General features: G+C 38.9%; 1 protein-coding gene across 14 annotated transcripts in view; it reads left to right on the top strand.

Annotated features, from left to right (window-relative positions):
• The window catches only part of ppip5k1b (diphosphoinositol pentakisphosphate kinase 1b), a 64,485-nt gene that overhangs the window by 13,519 nt on the left and 26,023 nt on the right, over window positions 1-24,943 (top strand). For 8 of the 14 annotated variants that reach the window (XM_035949257.2, XM_035949258.2, XM_023272612.3 and 5 more), the window contains exons 4-26: window positions 1,389-1,479; window positions 3,322-3,407; window positions 3,783-3,937; window positions 5,325-5,426; window positions 5,593-5,754; window positions 7,026-7,147; window positions 8,017-8,118; window positions 8,598-8,684; window positions 9,153-9,228; window positions 10,908-11,017; window positions 11,330-11,353; window positions 13,683-13,768; window positions 15,222-15,347; window positions 17,293-17,337; window positions 18,343-18,464; window positions 19,136-19,318; window positions 19,605-19,746; window positions 19,966-20,189; window positions 20,749-20,876; window positions 20,998-21,112; window positions 22,630-22,737; window positions 23,478-23,594; window positions 24,601-24,741. In XM_035949257.2, coding sequence (XP_035805150.2) covers window positions 1,389-1,479; window positions 3,322-3,407; window positions 3,783-3,937; window positions 5,325-5,426; window positions 5,593-5,754; window positions 7,026-7,147; window positions 8,017-8,118; window positions 8,598-8,684; window positions 9,153-9,228; window positions 10,908-11,017; window positions 11,330-11,353; window positions 13,683-13,768; window positions 15,222-15,347; window positions 17,293-17,337; window positions 18,343-18,464; window positions 19,136-19,318; window positions 19,605-19,746; window positions 19,966-20,189; window positions 20,749-20,876; window positions 20,998-21,112; window positions 22,630-22,737; window positions 23,478-23,594; window positions 24,601-24,741 — 2,654 coding nt within the window. The remainder of the gene's footprint in view (window positions 1-1,388; window positions 1,480-3,321; window positions 3,408-3,782; window positions 3,938-5,324; window positions 5,427-5,592; window positions 5,755-7,025; window positions 7,148-8,016; window positions 8,119-8,597; window positions 8,685-9,152; window positions 9,229-10,907; window positions 11,018-11,329; window positions 11,354-13,682; window positions 13,769-15,221; window positions 15,348-17,292; window positions 17,338-18,342; window positions 18,465-19,135; window positions 19,319-19,604; window positions 19,747-19,965; window positions 20,190-20,748; window positions 20,877-20,997; window positions 21,113-22,629; window positions 22,738-23,477; window positions 23,595-24,600; window positions 24,742-24,943) is intronic. The other 6 variants (XM_035949261.2, XM_023272617.3, XM_023272621.3 and 3 more) reach the window with 3 other exon arrangements.

Genomic DNA, 24,943 nt, shown 5'->3' on the forward strand with positions numbered 1-24,943 from the left:
AAGTAGGCATTCTTTATCATAAATGATGTGAACACATGGCGCACACACACATTTGCATTTAAGCTTTAAGAGTTCAAACATGACATTACAATGGCACCTATGTGGGATATATTATATTAGGCAGCAAATGAGCAGTCAGTTCCTCCAGTTAGAAGCAGGAAAAAGGACAAGAAGAGGATATGAGTGACTTTGACAGTGGACAAATTGTGATGTCAGTATTCCCAAAAGAGCGTGTGTTATGGAGTGTTCCTACTATGCGGTAGTTATTACTTACCAAACGTGGTCCAAGGAAGGACAGTTGGTGTATCAGTGACCCAGCAGTGGGTCTAGGCCTGAGGATCACTGATGTGTGTGGATGGATTTAAAGCTGGTCTATGTGGTCTGATCGCACAGAATGTTGCACAAACTGCTGAAAACCTTAAAGCTGCTATGATAGAAAGGTGTCAGAACACACAGTGCATCACAGTGTAATGTAGCTCTGTAGCTACTTGCATGAGTGTTAGATTGGAGCTATGGTACAATGGAGGAAGGTGGCCTCCTTTGATAAATCCTGTTTTCTTTCACGTCATATGGATGGCTGGGTGGGTGTGCGTTGTTGACTTTGGGAAGGGATGGCAGTAGGATGCACAATGGGAAGAAGGCTGATGAAGGCAGGGTGATGGTCTGGGGAACGTTCTGCTGGGAAACATTGGGTCCATGTCATTGGTACAGTAAGATATAAAACCTGTTTTAGCATTTTTGTAGATGATTTACACCCTTCCATGGCAACAGTATTCTCTTTCAACAGGATAATGTTTCCTGCCACACTGCAACCATGGTTCAGGAATGTTTTGAGGAACATGACAAACAGTTCAAGGTGTTGACTTGGCCTCCAAATTCCTCAGATCTCAATCCTATCAAGTATCTGTAGTATGTGCTGGAAAAACCAGTCTGATCCATTAAGAGCTCACCTCGCTCACTTCCAGGACTTAAAGGATCTGCTGCTAAAATCTTGGTGCCAGATACCACAGAACACATTTAGAAATCTGTATAGTCCAGGCCTTGACAAGCCAGATTTTCCCTTCTGACTCAGTGGGCTTGAGTCAGATGGGTTAGTCACAAGGGGCATGTCTTCCACTCTATTTTTAGTTTCAAGTAATGTTTGGAGTGTTGTTTTTTCAAAGTTTTTCATGTAGAGTCTTTGTAGTAAGTATTTTCTGCTCTTGAAATAAATGAAGTAAGAAAAACATACAACCGGTCACACTCAAATGATTATTGAATATGGTGCAGCAAATATAGTTGACTCAGTCTCTGTTGTGTATCAAAAATCATAATCCTCACATCAGTCGTGTGTGAAGGCTGGTTGAGCTTGGACTGATGGACATAATGATGCACTTTCTATTTTCCAGGTTTCCCTCTGGACAAAGCTGTGGAATATGCCAAGCTCAGGAATCCACTGCTCATCAATGATCTCAACATGCAGTATTTCATTCAGGACAGGTACAGTTTGAGCAGGCAAACACAGAGTCGGCTGAGAGGTTTAAAAATAGGTTTTTACTAGCTCATTTTTCAAAATGATTGAATCCCATAAGATAATGGCCACGCCTACGACTCAAAATAGAACCCTGTGAAGGAATGTTTTTTTAATCTCACTCCCGGCAAATTTCTGCCTGCTTCAGCAACATGTGTGTTCACTCCAGCCTGCAACCACAATTCACACCTACACCGTATGAAGTTCCAGTGACTTTGTGTCTTCCCCTGTCTCTTGTTAAAGACACATTATTTTTATTTGTAGAACTGATAAAGAGATTCAGACTTTTTGGTAATACTGTAGCAAATTTACAATTACTTTTATGACAATTTGTTATTCTAAGGCAGTAGGTACACATTTCTTAAATTTCTCTGTAGTTGTAGTTCTCTATCTTGTTTAGTATGTGCAGGAAGAAGTGCTTTATCTTTGAAGGAGAGCTTGCTTTGACTAATGAGAACAGGGCAGATGTCTCAACCAACAGCTGGCACATCTGTGCCCAGTTTATAGGAACATTTTGTACACTTGTTGCCACAAAGTCCCTTTTTGTTCCATCTATGTCAGTAACAAGTGACAAATTCATTCACAGAGACTTGCCTTTGCTTTGATTTTGTATGATAAAAATCCACTTTAATGCTCTTTTCAACATCTATTTTTAATAACCTGCTCCTACTCGCAGCAAAGTTAAGACTTCCTACTCCTGCAAGATTTATGTTGTGGCATCGATCCTAATCCCACTGCAGTCCTTTAACTCAATCTCCCTATCGGAATGTCTCACCACTCAGCAGCCGCCTTGCTAACTACCAAGCACTTATTTTGGCCGAAGAAGATCATTCACTTGTTTAAATGAATGGGAAAAGTGCCATAACTGAATCTGCAGTGGACATAAAAACGGAATCACCAGGCAAACCTGACAAAAATTTCTTTCAAAGTTTGGCGACTTTGCCTCGTTAAAGGTTAGAAAACATTTTCCCCCTCAGATGATATTTACTGTGCATGGCCATATTTGCACTTACATCAGTGCAGCAACATTGTTGGTTGGATCTTTCCCTGCTCAGCTGTTACAAAGCAGACAATTGGCTTTTTTTTTTGGGGGGGGGGCAGATTTTGTGTCGGCCTCCATCTTTCCGATGGTTTTGTATACAGGATTCTTTAAGTGGTGAGTATCTCCCTTATTGCACCTCTGAATGAGTATGATGAGTCTTAATGGCCAAGAGCCATTTAGACACATCAGGAGCCATCCGTAGACTTTTTTTGGTAGCCTGAGTGTAAAACTGTTCTGAAGAAACCAAATAGATCCCTAGAAATTGTGATAAAATGATCTGCGTTCCTTTCATCCGAACCATCAAAAATATGCGTAATGTACGTGCATCATTATAAGTTCCACGTCCCATCCTTTTAGCGTCAGTTGAACCGCTCGACAAGTTTATTCTTGCTCCGTTTTACGGGTGAGATGGCAATCATTTGTGAATATTTGCATCTTTGTCTGTCACGTTCCTCATGCAAAACACACACCTTCATTGAGTTCACTGTCTCCTGCCAAAAAGGAAATGCAATTGCAAAATTCTTTACTGCGACCGACTTGTTTGCACTTGTAATTTTTTTCTACCTAATCAGACGAGCGAGTGGTAATGTGATGAAAATAGCATAATTGCTGTTACCCCTTGCCCTAAATACTGTATATGTACTGTGTTCTATTTTAACAGCCCAATTATGTTAACACACAGACACACTACAGCTATTCACATTACATCATATCACTATGGATTTTGTTCTCAGGGGTTATCTATAACAGTCTTTGAATTCCCAACCAGGAGGGAAGTGTATCGGATCCTACAGGAAGAGGGCATTGACCTACCTCGCTATGGTGTTCTAAACCGAGACCCTGACAATCCTGAAGGTGAGCAAGAGTTTTTACTTTGGGTAAAAAAAAAAAAAGGTACTTGTGGAGACAAACCAAAACAAAAGCCATCATTCCATGACAAATTTTGTAGATGAGTCTTCTTTCAAAAAATAGTAGCATGCAGGACATCAGTAACCTAATAATGAACTGTTCCTTTTACTGTCACTGGTCAACACAACAACTAGAAGCTAGTTTGTTTGCATACCTGCAAACCTACCTGGTTTGACTGCATATTGATAAATATGTAAACATACTTATGTATTTGCCCTGCTTGTAGAATCACTGTTGCTTTTCGACATTGTTCCTGTATTTTATGGATCTTAAAGATTTTATGGCAAATTGAATTTAAAACTTAAATCTTGCTGTGTGCAGAGTGTAACCTCGTAGAGGGGGAGGACCATGTTGAGGTGAACGGGGAGGTGTTCCCTAAACCCTTTGTCGAGAAACCTGTTTGTGCAGAGGACCACAACGTCTACATCTATTACCCAACGTCTGCAGGAGGAGGCAGCCAGAGACTCTTCAGAAAGGTAACTGTCTTCTAAACAAATAGAAAATCATCACTGTTAAGGCTGGGTTATGCTTTCTGCATGAATGAGCCGCACGGAAATAAGACGCTTGGAAATCTGTTCGAGAGACCGTGTGTGGCTTTATACTCCATGTGGCGTCTGCTCCCAAACTGCAGGGGCAGTGTATGGCAAGCACACGTCTACCTGGTCTACTCTAGTACTAAACTAGAGTAAAAGAAGTTTGCCATTTTACAGAAAAGTTGTATTTCAGCAATTAGTTTTAATTTCACACCGTGAATTGTTCATAACCCGGTTATCACGGTGATCTCTGTGTGATGGATCATATAAATGCCTGTATTTCTGAACTTCTGCTGCTAGGAGCTTCTGTTCTTCCGCCAGCTTTCCGCGCGTCTCCGTCCGCGTAGTTAGAAAAATTTGGAGGTGCGCGACAGAAATTTTCAGCTTGAGAAGAGCCGTGTGAGGGGGCATGGCTGCTAAAATGATGTAATTTGTCCACACAGAGCCGCATGGACCTCGCGGACGTGGCAAGCACAAAACAAGCTTTAGACAGCCTCATTCAGAGACTACAAACAAGGAAGCAAGAGTTCAAATCAAATCAAAACCAAATCAGGCTTTATTGTCCTTTTGTGTACATACAACAGTAGTACAGGCAAGAAGAGAGAGTGTTTCTCCAGGATCCAATAACTTAAAGCAATTAAGTTAAGACACCAACACTTACGAAGTCACACACCCACACACCCTCCCACCCACACACATACACACATCCCTAAGATGTAATTTTTACAAATTTGCCAGTATTTAGAATTTCACAGTTGATTTGTTATTCAGTGTCCTTAGCAGCAGCTGGTGATATAAAGAGCACAACAGTTAAAGTGACCTTGCGGAATGATAAATAATTTAAATACTGAAACTAAAACTGAAAATGCTAAAATTGGTAAGGTGTGTGTATGTCCTTATCAGCAGTTCAGCATTCTGACAGCTTGTGGAATGAAGCTGTTGATCGGTCTGGTGGTTCTGCCTTTAATGCTGCGGAAACGTTTGCTTGATGGCAGCAGTTCAAAGAGTTCAGGAAGACACACTGATGATTTTGATAAACTTAATATAATATAAAAATATTAACTTAATAACTTAATATATTGAAGATTTGCTGTCCCTATAATTCAGTGAATAATATGCTGATGGGATGTGTTTCTTTCTTTAATTTTAATGACACAAAAACAAGCGGGACTGCACTTGACGGCCTATATAGCTGTTGCAGGCTTAGCTTTTAGGTAATGGACCAATCAAAACTGCATACCTGTTGTAAAGGTTGAGTAATGAAGTCAAATAACCTGAACACCTTCTTAATACCTTTCTTCATCTCTCTTCCTTTGTCTCTTTGTTGTAGATAGGGAGTCGTAGCAGTGTGTACTCCCCAGAAAGCAGCGTACGAAAGACTGGATCCTACATCTATGAGGAGTTCATGCCAACAGATGGTACTGATGTGAAGGTACTGTGGAAGTGCGATCGCCTCTTTTTTGGTGCAGGTTTATACCTTGTTGAATTGATTTTGGCTGCAGTGGTTCATAGTGTTGAATCCCGCAAGTTAAGTATAAAAATTCTGTATCATCTACTCTGAGACATTTTCTGTGTTCTTTGGCCTGTGTGTATTGCAGGTTTACACAGTGGGCCCAGACTATGCCCACGCTGAGGCCAGGAAGTCTCCGGCGCTGGATGGGAAGGTAGAGAGGGACAGTGAGGGGAAGGAGATCCGTTACCCCGTCATGCTGACTGCCATGGAGAAACTGGTGGCCCGCAAGGTCTGCCTGGCCTTCAAGGTAAAATGGAATCACAAGAGTCGCCATGTTTTAATACAGCACAATATCACATGAAAACAAAGAAAGACCCATTTTTAAGATGGTCACTAAATCAGATTTTTTTTTTTTGAAGACTGCATTGTTTATAGACCTGTGGTTTTTTTCTTGTCCGTTTTCACTGCTGCCTAAAACATTAGTGGTCGCAAACTCTACTAGGTACCATTTAAACCTCACTACCTGCTGGCATGTTTGAAAGGCATGTTTATATTATAATGTTACACTGTTTATTATAGCCAACAACTGTAAAAACAGAGAAAATCACTACATTTTCTTACAGTCATTGAACTATTCTGTGACATGTCATTCAGGAAACTTACTTAAGCCAAGACTATAATTGACATTTAAGTAAATCACTTTATTCCACATGCTTTTTAAAACACCCCGAAATGAAACAGTTTGGTTTCACCAGATTCTGTTTTTAAAAAAAAAAAAAAATCTGTGCTCTATGGTGCAACCTTAAACCATTAGTGACACAGCTGTGTCAACAGACATATGACAGAAATTCAGGGACTTTATTGTGTTTATTTATTTATTTATTTATTTATTTATTTATTTATTTACCCACCCTACTGCAGGCTGTGTTTGTGGCGACTCCAAATTAAATAAATAGTATTATGCAAATAAATAAAAACATTGCGCAAATGTTGTTGTTGAATGGGAGCTGTTGAAAGCCTTTTTTGTCCTGAAATCTATTGCCATGATAATTATTCATGTCATGTTTTGTGCAGCATAATACAGTGTAGTAAGCAAACAAAGCAGTTTGCTGGTGCTGACTCCATTAACACCTTTAGCTCATTAGGGATGACTCGGTCAATTAAAAAAAATGTCTGAACTCCCAGCTAACAAGTGAATAGAACTATAGCACAAGGCACAGAAAACATCTATTATTCATAAGTCCTTGTTATTGTAAGTACAGCTCTTTGTTTTGTGATTATATGTGTTCTACATATTCCCAAAGGCAATTGTTTGATTTTATTATGAGCCAAATGCAAAATGAAAACACTGAATTGAAAGTAAAGTAGTGTCCCAGTCGTCAAAATGGCTCAAGTTTATTTGTGGTTTCTACTTTAATGTTGACATGCTTTATGCCAAATGTTCACTAATTGTGCGCTCCACAAATCATCATTCCAGACACTCTATCTATATTTTGTCTGTTCTGTTGTTATCATCTTTTATATTCAAAGTTCTGTGTTTCCTTCATTACTTTAAGCCCTTTTTGTGTGTGATTTTAGCAAACTGTATGTGGGTTTGACCTGCTCAGAGCCAACGGCCATTCCTTTGTCTGTGATGTTAACGGCTTCAGCTTCGTCAAAAACTCAATGAAATACTATGACGACTGTGCCAAAGTCCTGGGGTAGGTGACCACAGTTTACACACTATTTAACACTGAACTTTCCATAGGCAAGAACACCATGTGAAACAGCCAAAACGGAAAACACATGCATAGGTACAGTTGGTGAGGAAAGATCATTTAATAAAGCTTTAGAAAATACATGTACAATACACTAATAATACTGTGAAAAAGTGGAGTGACATCAACAGCCAATCCAGAGCCCACAGGAAACATAAAAATGTGTTAATACATAAAGATCAGAGCAGTGATCAACATGTGTTCCATATCCTGCTGTGTAGTCGTCCCTCTTTTGTTCATGGTTACTTGACACGTCTGGCCCTTCGTTGCATTTTCTTGCTGTAGCTCCAAACTAAATATTGCCTTCATGCTGTCATGTTTTCATTTATCAGCGCTCTGGGCAGCTCGGAAGGTCCTGCTGTCAGTTTTACAGCTTATTTTGTTTCTGATTTATCACCTCTCTTCCAGGCAAAGTAACCGAAGCTTTATGACTCATAAATTTTACAAATTGAAGCTGTGAGACAGGAAACGTAGCTTCCTTACAGTGATGGACGCTTATGTTGAGGTGGCTAAGCCCTCCCAAGAACTCAGCTGATTTGTTTGGCACAAAACAGGATCGAGCTCTGTGCAAATACAAAGATACCAGGATAATATTTTAGTTGCATTATATCATGCAGTTTGACCAGTGAAATCTGAGATACAATTTTAAACCGTGAATCAAAATATTAAAATGAATCTGACAGACACAATGAGGACCTTGCAGAATGAAAATGTATACATTTGTCTTAGTCCTTTTCCTGTGTAATATTTATCTTTAAACTTGATTTCAGTGCTCTTTTTAAGTATATTATTGCTTTTGTCTGGCTCACCAGGAACATGGTAATGAGGGAGTTAGCCCCCCAGTTCCACATCCCCTGGTCCATCCCCATGGAAGCTGAAGACATCCCCATTGTCCCAACAACCTCAGGAACCATGTACGTACTGAAAAACTAAATACTGCTTGAAAAACTCTATTGCTTTTGAACTAAATGTTACAAAATGAAATGTTAAATAAAGGCCGTTCCATTTTTAAATACCTTTCATTACCATGGTCTATTTACTTAAAACTAATTTCAATTGAAAGGTTTCTTGTTGTTTTTGTCATTCTTAGTCAAGTTTACACTGAAAATATGTCTTATTTGGATTACGCAAATTCCCAAGAGGACACCCATGCTTAATGTCACTGGAAAACACCTGTCACACATTAACAGGCAGGAATTTGGGACCACTCATCCTCTGACCTCCTCTCACACTTACAAACTCTTTAATCAGTCTGAAACCTCATCTGTCCCGCTGATATCAGTGACACTCTCCGTGAACAGCAGTCTTTATGTTAGAGCCAGTGAATGATGGTCAAATAATAATACTTTTGCTGCTTTTTTTCTCGTCCTGTCACATCCTTTAATGTTTTCAGGATGGAGCTGCGCTGTGTTATTGCCATCATCCGACATGGTGATCGCACACCAAAGCAAAAGATGAAAATGGAGGTTCGACATCCTCTGTAAGTCTCCTAGATTTGACCCTAAGATGTCTCTCCTTCTCTTACTAAATACAACCATTCAGCGAAATATTGATTTGTTTGTTGTGAAATACTTTTTTCAAACTGTCTACGGGCAGATTTATTTGACAGTGAATTATGTGTTAACTGAAATGTGAAAACTTAAGGACTTTAACCCCCTAAAACCCAAGTAGTTTTTTTGGGTGTATTTGCTGAACCTAAAATGTCTTTTGAGCCATGTAACAAAATTAGAATGCCTTAACTCTACAAAATCCATACATTTTTGTTTCATGACTGTTGATTGCAGCTGAGTTAATAATGGCTTCCTCATTGTGTCGATTAGCTTTTTTTTTGCTATCACAATGATGAATGCAAACAGTCCTTTTTTGGCAAATTTTTAAATGCGATGTGTAGCATAAAGTGACAGATGGTTAGTTCATCCTGTTGTTTATGCTGTGTTTATCTGACCAGATTCTTTGAATTATTCGAGAAGTACGGAGGATACAAGACGGGAAAGCTAAAGCTAAAAAAGCCTAAACAGCTGCAGGTGAGTGAGGCTGACTCCAACCTCTTGCTTCTTTTTCCCACGCTCGCTCTCCTCTGCCTGTTTGTGTCTGTTTGTTGGTACGTTCTGACTGAATCATTTTTAACAATAACAAGGGGTTTGCAGACAGGATATTAAAATGCTCCCATGTATTACACTACGTAATTATGATCCCGTGCAATTATTAAGGATCACAAACGATTATTGTTTTGTTGTCTAAATATTTATCCACTCACACACTGCATTCATCCTGTCATTGTATGAAATGTTTTTAAACTACCATCTTGCCTGCTTTTCTACTTCTATGATGTTCAGTCAGGACATTCCCAGATTGTATGTTTACTCTGAGAGTGAACATATCGTAATAAGTTTAGTGTTCATGTTTGGATTTTTGCCTCAATTAAATGTTTGAACAAAAGTGTAAAAATGTTTAATTCTTCTAATTTTCCACTTTTGCGACTTTGTCTGAAATCTATTCTGTCCACTACATGCTCAATATCTGTCCTATTGTCCTTTTATGTATATAAAGTTTGAGGCACATTACCATGGTAACTTAGCAGCCTTCTTCCTCTGGCGGTATCTGTGCGTCTACTTCTTCCACTGTTGCCATCTCAGTAGACTAGGCAGACTCAAAGGTCTGGATCACACAAGTCGTCTGCTGTACCTGCATGATGAATCTCTGTCAGCACATTTTAGAAAATGTGAAATATTGTGTGCTTGTGACTGGACCGTACCATTAGCACCCAGGGGAGTACAGCCAACCACAGACCCAGTAGCACAACCACATTATGTATGTATCACATCTGACCTTGCAATAGTTTATCGGCCATTTTATTTTTGGAGCATTTGAAGACCTATGAGAACATTAATCATAGACTGGAGCTTCACGCTTCATGACTAACAGTCATCAGTGTATGACCAGATACATAGTATACAGTCATAGTTAGAAGTTAGAAAAAGTTTTTTTAAAAATGACAAAAGTTAAAACATGCACAGCATATACATCATAAGTAAAAAAATTTGAATGTAAATGATAAATAAATAATGAATGAAAGTGTAGACAAATTTACTTTCTAATTATATTTTATTAATGCCTAAAATATACACTACCAGTCAAAGGTTTGGACACACGTTCTCATTCAATGGTTTTTCTTTAATTATTTTCCAGATTAGTACTGAAGACATCCAAACTATAAAAGAATACATATGGAGTTATGATGTAAACAAAAAAGTGTAAATATTCAGTATTTATGTACAGTGTATATAATTATACAAATAAATAAAAAGCTTTGAATGAGAAGGTGTGTCCAAACTTTTTACTGGTAGTGTAGGCTAAGGTAATCAATAAATAATTGCATGGTCAGATGACCTACATGTTAATAATTATTATATGGCTGCACAACTGGGTCTGTGGTTGGCTCTAAAGTACTCCCTTTGGAGCTAATGAGGCATTCCAACAACAGCTCAAAATGCAGAAATGGAAAATATGAACTTGGTTTTTGTCAAATTCTGAAACAGCAATCCAAATGTGAACATTTGAGAATTAAACTGGGAGATAAGAATTTGAAATAATCAAATAAAATGTATATTCAAAGCCTCAAACCCATTTTTCGTTTGATTAATTTTTGTTTTTAAACGAATGCAAAGCGTTACCTGAACTAGAAAGGCCTCTGTGTTTCCAGGAGGTGCTGGATATCGCTCGCTTGCTGCTCGTTGAACTGGGCCAGCACAATGACTGTGAGATTGAGGAGAAGAAATCCAAATTGGAGCAACTCAAGACGGTTCTGGAAATGTGAGTGACATTTCACAGCAAAAACACACACTCTTACAATAAACACACACCATGAGTCGTCACCCTCCTGTTTCCTGCCATCATCATTCATCAGCAGATTCTGCAGCATCTGCGATTTACGATGCAAAACTAGCTTCATCTTTCGACACTTCAGCAGGGTTCAGTCATCTTTGTCCTACTCACATCCACACACATGTTCACCATGAAAACGCTCCCTCCCTCTTGTCTTGTCTTTAACTGCTTTATCTTTTCTTCCCTCCTGTATCCCTCTTCTCTCCTGCCCACCCATCCTTCCCTCTTTCTCTCCAAAAGGGAATCCAGCTTGAATGACACTCAGTACGCACCCTCTCCCTTCTCACTTTAAAGGATGAGGTTTTACCACCCTCCTTTTCCTTAGTCAGCCTAGACAATGTGTACAAAGTATTAGGAATATTGCAAATCTGTCTCTGGCACAGACCAGCCGGATCGATCTAGGTAAAAGCTGGGATCATTTTTCACAGTGAATGATGGGTACAATGAGATTAAAAAGACAGTTTAGTCATGGCTTGTGCTGCATTGAGGTTAATGTTTGGAAGGTATTCCTAATGTTTTGTACACTGACTGTATCATTTCCATTAAAATCCATTCATTTTTAGCCATTAACACTGGACACATACACAGTCAAATGTCTCTGATGATTTCACTGTGGTTCTGTGTGTGTAAATCAGTGTGTGCTGTGTGGATTCATGTGCATGCTATCCTCACCACATATCAGCTAGACTCCTCTCCTCTTGCCTCTCATCTGCATTTACACTTATTTTAGTAATCTGCGGATCCTCTTGTCCATAAAGACTTAAAGGATAGAGGATATTAATGTAATACTTTAAAATACCTACACGATCATATTTGTAGAGCTGTAGTCAACCAAAGAAAGTCTTTGTCAGCTTTTATTGTACCTACTCTTCAACTTATCAGTTGGTCACAGGAGAAAGAAACATCACAGGATGAGCTAAATCAGCAGCAGTGGACTAAGCACATTCTACCTGCCAGCCTTATTTACATACATGAAATATAAAAAAACATGAAACTCCAGTGTTTGTAGCATATTAAATCATTTTAACCTGGTTATTTTATACTGAAACGATGACAACAGACTCAGAACCAGACTGAAAGTAGAACTCTGTCGACTAGTGATCCCAGCACAACAACTATTGAGGAACACAACACAGACCAGTTAAATGTAGCCACACCAACAACATCTTTGACTAGGTGTCTAAGCCAACTTAGCATACACATTCAACCAAGGTTTGAAGTTGTGAAAACACGGGTGTGTTCACCGGCAGTCTGTTTCTTCAGCTCCCAGAAATAATGGATTACACTGAAAGCCTACTGGTGTAGCATTTTTCTCTTTCTGAACATAAGAGTGGCTGTTGACTCTGTGATAATTTGGTTGGATTAGACTGTATCACCCTATCAATAACCGGTTTACCTTGATACTACGTTCCTACAAGTTTATAGGAATGTAGAATTCTAGACAAGAGAAGAGAAACATTTCTGTGCCATGAAGTGAGTGGGTTTATTAAAGAGGTTGGATTTACAAAAGTGAGAGCCAGTGAGTAAAAGCTAAATATCCACTTCAGTGAAACATGTTTAGTTTGTCACTTTATTGCTAGCTCATACTCCGCAGTAACGACCCAGCTGACGGTACACATGCCTCATTTTACATGAGCTCAACCCCTATGAATAGTTCATTACTGTCAATAATGTCCTGATATTTTTGTGTCAAAACTTTAAGAAATACTTTTGTGATCACCCCACTGTATGATCTCCATGCGCATCTTAACAACATTGATTCTCTTTAATAAGTTGGCACAAAACTCTGATGTCTCTGGAACACAGTTCTGTAAGCATCTACAGCTCCGAGGCTTTCTGACTGCTTTTACTTGTGTCCTCCTTCATTCTCTTTAGACCATTTTAGACTGAAATAATCCAATAATCCAGTAAGCCCTGCCTGTTTGATTTTATGTGTGGGCTTTTCTCACCGGCTCAGCTTCTCTGGCTCTCTGCCACAGTTATTTATCCGGGTTCAGGGTCCATCATCACATGGCTTTTTGATGGGTCTGCTCAGCTGCCTGACTGTTAGAGAACACTATGCTGTCATTAGTCTGCAGGATGTGCCAAATTCTTAATACAGCTGGACAAGTGGAAGCGCCTGATATGTGTTTGTGTTTGCTTTATCTTTCTCTCTTATGCTCACATACACACACGCACACAGTTACACACTAAAACCATATGCACAACTCTACAGGAGCTACAAGTCAGTAATGTTAAACTCATTAGTACCTGCTGAGTGACTGAATTATCATTAAACCAACTGCTAATACTGGTACTTAGTTGTGTGTATGACCAGTGTGTAAGATTGACATAAATCATTGCCTTGTTCTTCTTTTAAGCTTGTGTTGTAATAAACATGGAATGGGGGTCAGGTGTGTGTTTGGTGTTAACATTTAAACCAAACTCTTGAAGATGGGAAAAATTCTATTTGTCTTTCTGTGTGCATATCAAACTTTGGTGGTTGTGTGTGTGTGTGTGTGTGTGTGTGTGTGTGTGGGTGGGTGTGGGTGGGTGTGTGTGTGTGTGTGGGTGTGTGCGTGTGCGTGTGCGTGTGTGTGTGTGTGTCCACCAGGTATGGTCATTTCTCAGGTATCAACAGGAAAGTCCAGCTGACCTACTTGCGTAATGGCCAGCCTAAAGCTTCCAGTGAAGAAGAAGGTACAAACAAACACACACTTTGTATATTGTAAGGTGTGTGTACTGGATCACAAAGATGAATTACATGTAAAAGGTTAGGGTTAGGGTTTTTAAAAATGACACACATTTTGCTGCAAAATTAACGATGACTGCATCTTTTAATTCATATAAAAATAACTTCAAACAATTAAAGATTTCAAAAAAAATGGAAGGTGCATAATTAGGGAAGCAGAACTAGTCAAGAACCTTCGGTAAGAAAAAAGAGTCTTTTTAATTTATATTTAATAATCACAGAAAGGGGCTCCAATTCCATACCTACAGGTCAAGATACTGTCAGGAAAATGGTAGAAAATGCTGCTGGGCCATCCTGTGCATATGAAATAGAAAGTAGCAGAATGAAACTTAAGAAAGAAATGCACAACTTTATATTAATAAATCTGCTGTCACTGAAGAAGCAGAATTTCTTTAAAGATGTTCTGGGGACATTTTCACAGGCTCCACAGTAGAAACTCAGCGCAACAAACGACAGTACACTTTTCATTACAGAAATTCAGTCTTCCCAGCATAGAGAATACCAGTGTTGCATCAGGAGAGATGTTCTGCCATTTTTAAGATACTATTTTTTTAGTTCTTTGCTGAAAGGGTTGTGTCGATTTACCTCTCTCTTTAAAATATCCCAAAGGTGTTCGGTTGTCTTTTTACTTCTTTAGAATTTCTTGTGGGATTTTGGCAGTCTGGTTTGAATTGTTATCATGCTGGAATATTTCTCCTCTTCTAAGCTTCTGCAGACTGGGAGTCATCTTATCAGTATTGTGGTATGTCCATGGACATTCAAGGTGCCTTCTGTAAATGTCATCTCCAACAACTTTGCACTCATGCACCCCATATCATCACACCTCCACCTCCGTGCTTCAGTCAGGACTCTGCATTTACTGTGGTAGTCCTGACCAAGTATAAACATGCTGGACACGTCTGACCCGAACAATTTTAGGGAGAGGGATGTAAGAAATGGTGGATTATTCCTGCTACCATGGCAACTTGACCCCAAATAAGCAGAAGACAGATGAATGGATGATTACTGCTGCAACTGTGTTTTGTCAGATTTTTAGTTTGTCACTGATCTTCCTTTATCCTTTTCCATCTTTGTGAAGTTTCAGAATGAAGTTTTGTTCAGATCCTCTGACAATTCCATATGGATCGATAGACACATAGGTCCAAATATTGAGATTATATTGCATTTTATAAACATGTTAATGAAGTTGCAACTTGTGTGTCAGTGGTCACTGGTGTGCTCTTGTTTGTTGAGTTTCTGCTTTGGGGCCTGTATTTTCATTATTGTCTTTCTAATGTATTTGTTTTGAATTTTTCATTAGGAAATACTCTTCACATCAACCTAAAAATATTGTAGCTTTTAAAGAAGTGAAATACCAAACTGGTTACATTCTGAAGGTACATTTTGCTGCTGTTTTTCCAGATTCTAAGAAGGACGGGCCGTCTTTGCTGCTGGTGTTGAAGTGGGGCGGGGAACTGACACCTGCAGGCCGGGTTCAGGCTGAGGAGCTGGGCAGGGCCTTTCGTTGCATGTACCCTGGAGGTCAAGGTATCGACCGGACACACACTCCACCCAGTATATGTACTTACAGGATCCTACTACTTTCTTGTTTGTTTGGGGTTTTTTGTGCTTTGGATAAAACACCTTTCTAGTGGGAAAAAAATACTTCTTTTCACATTAACTATTTATAATTATAATATATTTTCAGGTTTCCTCAAGTTAATTAATCAAACGGTCTGTTCTGTTTTTTCTGTGTGAAGGTCACTCATTAAAATTCTTATGCGTTCACAAATGCTCAAACTTTATTACAGGTTTTTTTCCTCTTTACATTCAAGGGGACAAATTCAAGTCACACAGTCCAGACCGTCTTACCATATGTGCCTTTGTTTTCACGTAAATATTTATTTCCAGACATGGTTTTTAGTTTCTGAAAACACTAAATTATTCTCTGGCAACATTGCAAAGCTGACATACAGCACCTCAAAGAAAGTCGAGGTGGGGATAGTTTTAGTCACTTTATGGTTGACTAACCAGATATTCAGACTTCCATCAGCCACTGCATCCCATTCGTTCGCCATTTGTTTGCCATTCGTTGCATTTGGAATAAGACTCTTAACCCAAGGCCCTAATAATGCTCAGAATAGAGTTTGAACATTAGCAGTTCCATAATGAGTCCACATGCTGATGAACACTGTGTGGTCAATATCACAATGAAGGGGAAAGTGGACCTTGAGTTTAGATTGTATTGTCAGCAGTGATTTCAACATTCTGATGCAAAAGGTTTCTGCTTCTTAAAGTCAGCAATTGAACCAACATGCAGAGTGGCAGCTGTAATAGACATTTGCAGTAATAGAAGAAGTAGGAATCGAAGGACATAAACAGAAATTAAAAGCAATGGCCACTTTATTAGGTATATCTTCATACTCTTGTGCAATCCAGGACATTATCTCAGCCACAAAATTTTCCTTTGCAAAGGTAGAAATGTTCAGCTTTTATAGACACACTGGAATTCATTTATCCCTGCTTATTATTATTGCTTAGTTTGTAAATCTGTTGAACTGGATAGCATCATGTTGGGTTTTTTCCTAGTATTTTACCCACATTATTAGAAATATATTTTAAATAACTCGCATACTTCCCTAACTTTCACCCTTATAGCGAATGTATAATTGACTTGGCACACCTTTAAAGGCTTGGACATTACAGGCTGTGCAGGAAAAGTTAAGAGCACAGCTGTACTGCTGCAGACATGTTTATCCAGTAAAGTGACCAGTGAGTATAGGTTTAAATTTTGAACAAAGCTTGTTGCAACAACTAATTTTTGCAGTATTTATTTGTTATCAGTTGTGATATTTACAAGAGATTAACTGTACCCAGCCTGAAAACACTGCTCACACTGCCTTCCAGCAGCTCCTACATGTTTTGAACAGCCTGTGCAGCACTTTACATTGAACTTTTGTGCAGCAGTTGGGTGTGGATTTGAGTACAGCTGAGCACACCTAACCATAACCATGTTTGCTCACAGTGCCTGAGACAGAGATGCAATTTTATTTAATCTCCATTTAAAATTTGGTGTGCCGTTACTGTTTAATGTTTCAAAAGACTGCACACAGCAGCTTCCTCCCCGATGCTCTTAACCAGAGTGAAATACAGTGACTAAGAAGACAAACCCGATGACATGTTTCTTTCCACTTGATCTCCTGCAGAGCCTTTAAATGAGCAACACCTTGGTGTCATTCACTTATTAAGGCTTTCCTTCTGAATGGGTTGTGTCACAGTGTATGCAAAACACACCCCAAACTGCGCAGCGTGAAGAACTGAAAGTGTATGCAGTGATTAGATGCAACTTGTCCCTTTGCTGCTTCTTTTTTGTGAAAAGAAGGTGATTTTCCCATTCCACCTACTGTTTTCATACCTTTTTCTCCACCACAAGTTTTGTCAATTAACTCTGCTCTTCTCTTCTTACCTGTTGTTGCTCTGTGTAAACTACTAGCCGGTAATCGCCAGTCCCTTGGCTGTGAGTCCCCTATTGACTTTGGTAAGAGAAGGGTTTCCTGGATATCACCGCTCTGCCACTCCTCTCTCATTCTGCGCGTTTGTTGCTGCGTCCACTAACGTGCTCTGATCTCTCCTCATCTCATCATGATTTTGGTTAATTCACCTGGCGACTAGTCCTGTTTGTCCTATACTAAGATTGCTGTGGATTGTTTGTGTCGCTGTTGAAATGTTCCAGAGGTGATCCACCACAGCAAACATTGTTTTGGTCATACATCTACAGGCAGCTCAAGTGACTGCAGTATAGTATTCTCCGCTAATGCGGGCCATCTCACACTAATCACAAGGCTTTTTTTTCATGAGTTCCTGAGATGTTGTTTGTTTGATATAAGCCAGTCTATTGTGGCCTTGGTTAGTGTTTAGAACAGAGAAAAGTAAGTCCCCAACCTGTCCGCTTGTCAAATACGGCATGATAACACAATGTATCATTAGGTTAACACGAGGCTTATTGGCTGTTGACTAAAGAGAAATGCATGAGGCATCAGTGTGATTTGATTTATAGCGTTAGTATGCATCCACCACCTACAATACATTAATTGGTGAATATTGCGCATGTTAAAAGACTTTTATTGTCTCTCTCCGAACAGGTAATCTAAAATATTTCATCTCATCTGCAAGGGAGCTGTCGTCAGTAATTTTTGGGGTTTACTCAACATCTATTCACTTCACTTTCACTTCATTTTATTCACAGCTTAAACCACACGATTTGAATTCTCATTCAACTGAACCCTGTCCAAATCTTACAAAACATCTTGAAGGCCCTGCATTTGAACTGAAAGTGATGTTGCACCTGCACAGGTGCTGTGTTGAATATGTTTAATGGAAATCTTTGGTACTCTTGGGTGTAATCAGCACATCATTTTTTTTTCTCTTCTCTTGCAACTACCTTACCGGCTCATCCGCTACATAAACATTATTGTACAGTGTATCTCAGTGCTGTGACCAAGCCAGTTAACTGTTTTGCTCCACTCTGTGTACAATCTTTCAGGTGACTATGCTGGTTTTCCTGGCTGTGGCCTCCTGCGTCTGCACAGCACTTACCGTCACGACCTGAAGATCTACGCATCTGACGAAGGCAGGGTGCAGATGACAGCAGCTGCTTTTGCCAAGGTACCTCTGAAACTCCGTTTCCTACCTGAAACACTAAACTTTGTGTGAACATTTTTTTTACGTTAGCACTTGACGTCTTCCTCAGGTCATTGATGAAGCCCCTGAAACACAACTCTGTGTATGAGTGTTATATATGACAATTTTATTTAAATGTTGTATTTTTGGCCAACTCTTTTTTTTTTTTGTTTTTGTAAATATTCTATAAGACATGCCCTTTGAAACCACAGGTGTATTTGGGGCTCAGAAAGTTAAAGTGGTACTCTCAGAGGTTTCCATTTTATTTGATGTCTGTTAAGACTTTCTGTTGCCAAATAATATAACATGATGGCAATTCAGCCCATGACTGCCTGGATCTCTGAAAAATGAGCTTCAGAAACACAGCTGCAATTGCTGCTTACTAAAGAGAAGAAAATGAAGATCTTCAAGAATGCCACTATAAGCATTAAAATTAAGCACAAAATTACTGGGAAACCATGCTCAAGCCACACCCAAGACTTTTGGTTTTTCAAAATCAGGAGATCCACAAAAAGCAAAATGAATATTCTTAAATGTTCAACATCCCCTTCATTTTACAAAAGAATAAATTTTCTAAAGAAAACATTCTTCTTTCCATTTTTTCTCCCAACATTTCACATGATAGCTTATTTTTAATTTGCATGGGTTCTCTGCAGGGTCTGCTGGCTCTAGAAGGGGAGCTCACCCCCATCCTGGTTCAGATGGTCAAGAGTGCCAACATGAACGGACTGCTGGACAGCGACAGTGACTCTCTGACCGACTGCCAACAGAAGGTGAAGGCCAGGCTGCATGAGATCATGCAGAAGGACCAGGAGTTTTCACAGGATGACTATCTGAAGGTATTTGTCCAACACAGAATCATGAAAAGAAAGTTTACATTACATAATATGAGAAGTTGAGTGACGCAATTTCTTTTTTATAAGTTAATCCCCACAAGTTCAGTTTAAACAGTTGGACATGTTTAAGTGTTCATTCCAGAAAAGATTTAGCTTATCAAAGAATGTGAAAACATTGTTATGCAAAAAGTACTCATAAATCTAAATCCTTACTGACTTCAGTCTTGGACATGATTTTGTAGAGAAAATGTTATCCGTTTCCCTTTGTTCTGTATCCATGGTGTCCCAGTTGGCCCCAACAGGCAGTCCATCGCTGGTGAACTCAATGGACGTCATAGAGAATCCGGTCAAAACCTGTGACAAGGTGTATGCACTCATCCAGAGCCTCACTTCACAGATCAGGAAGAGACTGGAAGACCCCAAGTCCTCAGGTAGTGTGAAGCTGCAGTGACTACATACAGGTTTAAGGGTACAGAAGAAAAAAATCAGCTACAATTGGTTTAAAGATGTAATCTTTGTTTTAGTCTGCAGGCTTTTGTCAGCATGAATGAGACAGAAGAAGTTCAAATGTGTCACTGTAGGAGACAATTAACTGTGTGTTTAGACTAAGGTGAAGATGATAAGATTGGTCATCCTGTGCTTTTCCACAGACTTGCAGCTTTACCACAGTGAGACACTGGAGCTGATGCTGCAGCGCTGGTCCAAGCTGGAGAGAGACTTCCGCATGAAGAACGGACGCTACGACATCAGCAAGATCCCAGACATCTACGACTGCATCAAATACGACTCACAGCACAACGCCTCGCTTAGCCTGGAGGACACACTGGAGCTGTTCAGACTGTCCCGAGCCCTGGCTGACATAGTCATACCTCAGGTTAAAGCAGAACAATGTCACTAATCACTGCTTCTGGCCCTTATAGTCATAGTTCTAGGTGCATTAATACTGAATCTATTGTAAAAATGTGTATTCCTAACAGGGAAAATTGGTGTTAAATTTTGTAAAGACATCTTTTGGAGCTTTTTGTAGATAATTTGTATTACAATCAGACCTGACTTTCACAACCGCTGCAAAAAATATAGTTGGTGAATCTCCCATTTTTGCTTTTGAGCATTGAATCAACAATGTATTGATCCAAAAATGTGGCAAGGTTTAAGTGTTGCACCAATAGCGTAAGTAGTGAAACACTGTCAGGTGAAAGGAAGTTTTACCCTGTCATTTTGGAAAGTCACAGAAAAGACATGAATTTTCATATTAAGCCTTCTATGCATGAATATGTAACTGATATCTGTGTAATTTCTGTTCAGTCTGTGGTTCTGAATCTCTGTCTTCTCTCCCATCTTATTCTGAAATAAGCCTGCATATCTCAGTGAAATTAACAAGTAATTAAAAGTGGATGAAACTGTGTAACTGACTCTCAGTTCTACCACATCAGGAGTATGGCATCAGCAAAGCAGAGAAACTAGACATCGCTCAGGCTTACTGTGTTCCTCTGCTGAAGAAAATCCAGCTGGACCTGCAGAGAACCCATGAGGACGAGGCCGTCAACAAGCTGCACCCTTTGTGAGAGACTGCCACACACATATTTGCATGTATATTGGCTACACACATGCAGTGTACAGTATATACAGTGTACAGTATATACAGTGTGTGTTTATGCCATGTAATGTTCCCTGGTGTTCAGGTATTCTCGGGGCGTGATGTCTCCTGGTCGTCATGTCCGCACACGCCTCTACTTCACAAGCGAGAGCCATGTTCACTCCCTGCTCAGCATCTTCCGTTACGGAGGACTGCTGGATGTACGTGCTGGTTGTCTTTGTGCATTGTCTGATGGTGATTTGCTAGAATGGATAGGCAGATCTGTCGGGGGGTACTAATTTACTTGCACTAATGCAAACACTAAATAGTACACTTTTCAGAGTGTAAACACTTTTTGAAGATGATGTCAGTTTGGTAATTCTATAAAGAATCAGCCTGAGTGTAACTTAAACAATATACTTTTGAATGAAATCTACTGATGATTTTTAAAAGTTAATTATTTCTTTTGACAAGACCAACAACAGCATCCTTAAGAACACTGTTCACAAAGTGTTTGGACAGTCAAAACATGCAAACATAAAGACAATCAAGCAAGAGATAAGGAGACAAGGCAGATCAGTCAATTAAATAAATAGTAAAAATGATAATAAGTTAAATCAATAATAAGCTAGATTAGCACGCACATCAGACAAGGGAACTAGGCAGTTTAAAGATAAAAATAAGATTGAAGGTTAAAAGTTAGAAATTAAAAATAAAAAAAAAAAGAATTAAAGATGACCCAAAGAATTGGACAGCTAAAATTAAAATAAAGCAAGAGAGAATATATAAAATAAACAAGACAATATATAATAGAACACTAAAACTAATTAAAGCTAAAAGTAAAGGCTCATAAGGCATCAACAGATCATAAATGTAGCTTGGAGTGAGATCCTGGTGACCTTTAAAAATGATCAGTAAAATCTTAAAATCAATTCTAAAGCAAACAGGGAGCCAGTGGAGGGAAGCCAGGACAGGTGTGATGTGATGTCCCCTTTTAAAACCGGTAAAAAACCTAGCTGCTGCGTTTTGGACAAGTTGGAGGCTAGGGAGGAGCTTTACTGGAATGCCAGAAAGGAGGGAGTTACAATAATCAAGATGGGAAAAGATGAGTGCATGTACAAGTTTTTCCAGGTCTAGATCTGAGAGCCTCGACTTAATCTTGGAGATTGTTCTGATTGTTCGGGATAAGTTTTTTGATATGGGGAGCAAAACTGAGATCTGGGACAATTAAAATGCCTAGCTTTCTGGCAACAAGCTTTATGCTGGTGGATAATGGGCCAAGGTTAGACTGGTGTGTAGGTTAGGAGGGTTAAAATAACAAATGTATCTGGGATCGTTTGTCTTTACACAACATGCATAACTTATACAATGTTTACAGCAGTAATGAATGTAGGTTGATGATAATCAAAGATAGTTTTATATTACAAATTAGTTTGTCTTTATTCTTTATTGCATGTAATGTGCAATGCCTTTATAGTATTGTTCATATAAACAGTATATTACATCAAATATATTACTGTTGTTATATTAATATTCAGCCATATCCACTAGCTTTAGTAATTACTTATATATTGTTTTGTATTACTGTTAAGCTTGTGAACTGGCCTAACTAAATGAGACTAGATTGATGTTCACTTTTTGCTTGTAGGAATGTGTACACATCCATACTGTTTCCTGCATGCTTTTATCACTGTGTTTGTGTTGTATTCATGTTTTTTCTTTGCCCTGCTTCCATCAGGAGGAGAAGGACCAGCAGTGGAAACAGGCGATGGACTATCTGAGTGCTGTGACTGAACTCAACTACATGACGCAGATAGTCATCATGTTGTATGAAGACAACAATAAGGTCAGCCTGCTGAGTGCTGCATCACTGTGCAGCAGCAAAAGATAAATGTAACCTTAATGGTTACACTAATCCTCTGAACTCCAAAATCTTCTAGCTGGTTTGAGAGATATGTTATCTCAAAAAAAAAACCTACAAAATTACATCATTTATCATAGAAAGAAATTGTGAAAGCAGAAATCGTCATCAGAATCAGAATTTTCTGGTGTCCATGAACTGCTTATCTGTGGCGACCGTTCCGTCAAATCTATAGTTAATACTGTGCTATTTCATCAAAATCAATTTGTTCTAAATGTTTTATTTAAAAAAAAAAAAAAAGAAGAGAAGCTGATTCTGTAAAAAACAAAAAAATCAGTGCTTTTATCGGCACAATTGTGAAGCCACTGGTGACAAAGATTCAGGACTGCAGGCTGTGTTCAGATCAGATATGGCACAAGTATGGAAGCAGATTTAAAATGTAAGTAGTTATACTAACTACTACTACTAACTACTAACAGTAGTTATATTAACAGGCAATTGAACAGTTGTACCTAATAAAGTAGCCGATGAGTGTATATTGTGATTTATGGCATTCTCAGTGTGTTATGTTGCCAATGCGACAAGGGCAGAAAATGCCCAGATACTGCTTGGGGTTCAGAAGGTTAAAGAGTCATTTAAAAGAAAGTCAACTGCATTGTTACAGCTTCATTTCCAACTTTCGTTGTGTGTCCTCCCATTATTATTTCTATGTTTACGGTGAGCAGGACCCCTCCTCAGAGGAGCGTTTCCACGTGGAGCTTCACTTCAGTCCAGGGGTCAAAGGATGTGAAGATGAAGAGAACGTACCTCTTGGCTTTGGCTTCCGACCAGCCTCCTCAGAGGTCTGTGAACACGTTAGTTTGTGATGTTCAGGGTTCTGCACTGTTTGTGATGCTGGTTGTTCTAAAACTGTGTAACTGTATATATTCACTAATATAGAGACGTTCCTCAATTAATTCAATTAACTTAATGTAACTTTATGATTCAGTTGCTCCATTACAAAAGTTTTTTACATCAGAACATGCATGAAGTTGCAGAACTATATCTGGACTTAGATGATTCAGTTAGTCTGCCTTGTTTAGTTGCAGATGTAGCTGCCTTTCTACCAACTTATCTCCAACCAAGCTGACAGACTGTTCATTTTGAATTGCCAACAACAACCTGCACAAAATTCAAAGGTGTTCAATAAACTGGATTCTATTCCTTCTCATGGGAAGTTACACTAAGTCTCCAGCTGACCAGTTATTTTAAAAAGTTAGTGTATTCTTACTGATGACATATACATATATACTGTGATAAAATTTTTATGTTCTGCCGGCTATTATGTTGTGGTGGTATCTGTTCATGTGAATACACATTCCTTTGACAATACCTTGTGGAAATTTCACACGTGAACTTCTTCTTGTGTAAATTTTAGAATGCAAAAGAATACATAAAGTTCTTGCATTAAAATGTAGAATGGATGATAGTTTGCTAATCTATAACTATATTTGTTGTTGTATTACACGTTAAGGTCAAGTTTAAAAATAATCCTTTTTGAATCACAGTATGGAAATTTGCAGTGCTATAGCAGCAAAAAGGATAATGCAAAAATGTGGGAACATCAGTAGAGGACAAAAAAAAAAACAAGAAAACCACATAAGTACTGTCCATGCAGTATAGATTATTCTGTATGTAGAAAAACATTGATAGTGCACAGATTCTTTCATGAATAGAAAACACTGATATTGCAGAGGTTCTTGTACCTGTAGAAAAAATTACGTTACAGAGTCTTTAAAATGCACAAAAATAGTCAAAATGCAAAAATTTGAATGAATTAATGTTGCTTCATCCTCTCTGACCAATCAGAATCAGGACAAAAAGCCCAATCAGGGCAGTCTGGAGGACCTTTCCCAGGACCAGCCAGACCAGGCACTTCCTGTCTCAGAGCCAATCAACATTCAGCGAAGATCCCCCATGATCCGCAATCGCAAGACGGGCTCCATGGAGGTACAGACTCTGTCTCAGCAGCAGGCAGCATGTAATAATGATAATGATAAAATGTGGCAGGATTTTTTTCTTTCTTTATTACAGATTATTGCTTTACTAGTGTCACTTAAGTTAAACTGATGTACTTTTTCTTAGCTTTTTTTTTTTAAACATCACAAGTGTAATTTAATTTTAAGTGAATGGGAGACATCAGGTTCCTGAT

This window comes from Amphiprion ocellaris, chromosome 3 (genome assembly GCF_022539595.1).
Source record: "Amphiprion ocellaris isolate individual 3 ecotype Okinawa chromosome 3, ASM2253959v1, whole genome shotgun sequence".
Lineage (NCBI taxonomy): Eukaryota > Metazoa > Chordata > Actinopteri > Pomacentridae > Amphiprion > Amphiprion ocellaris.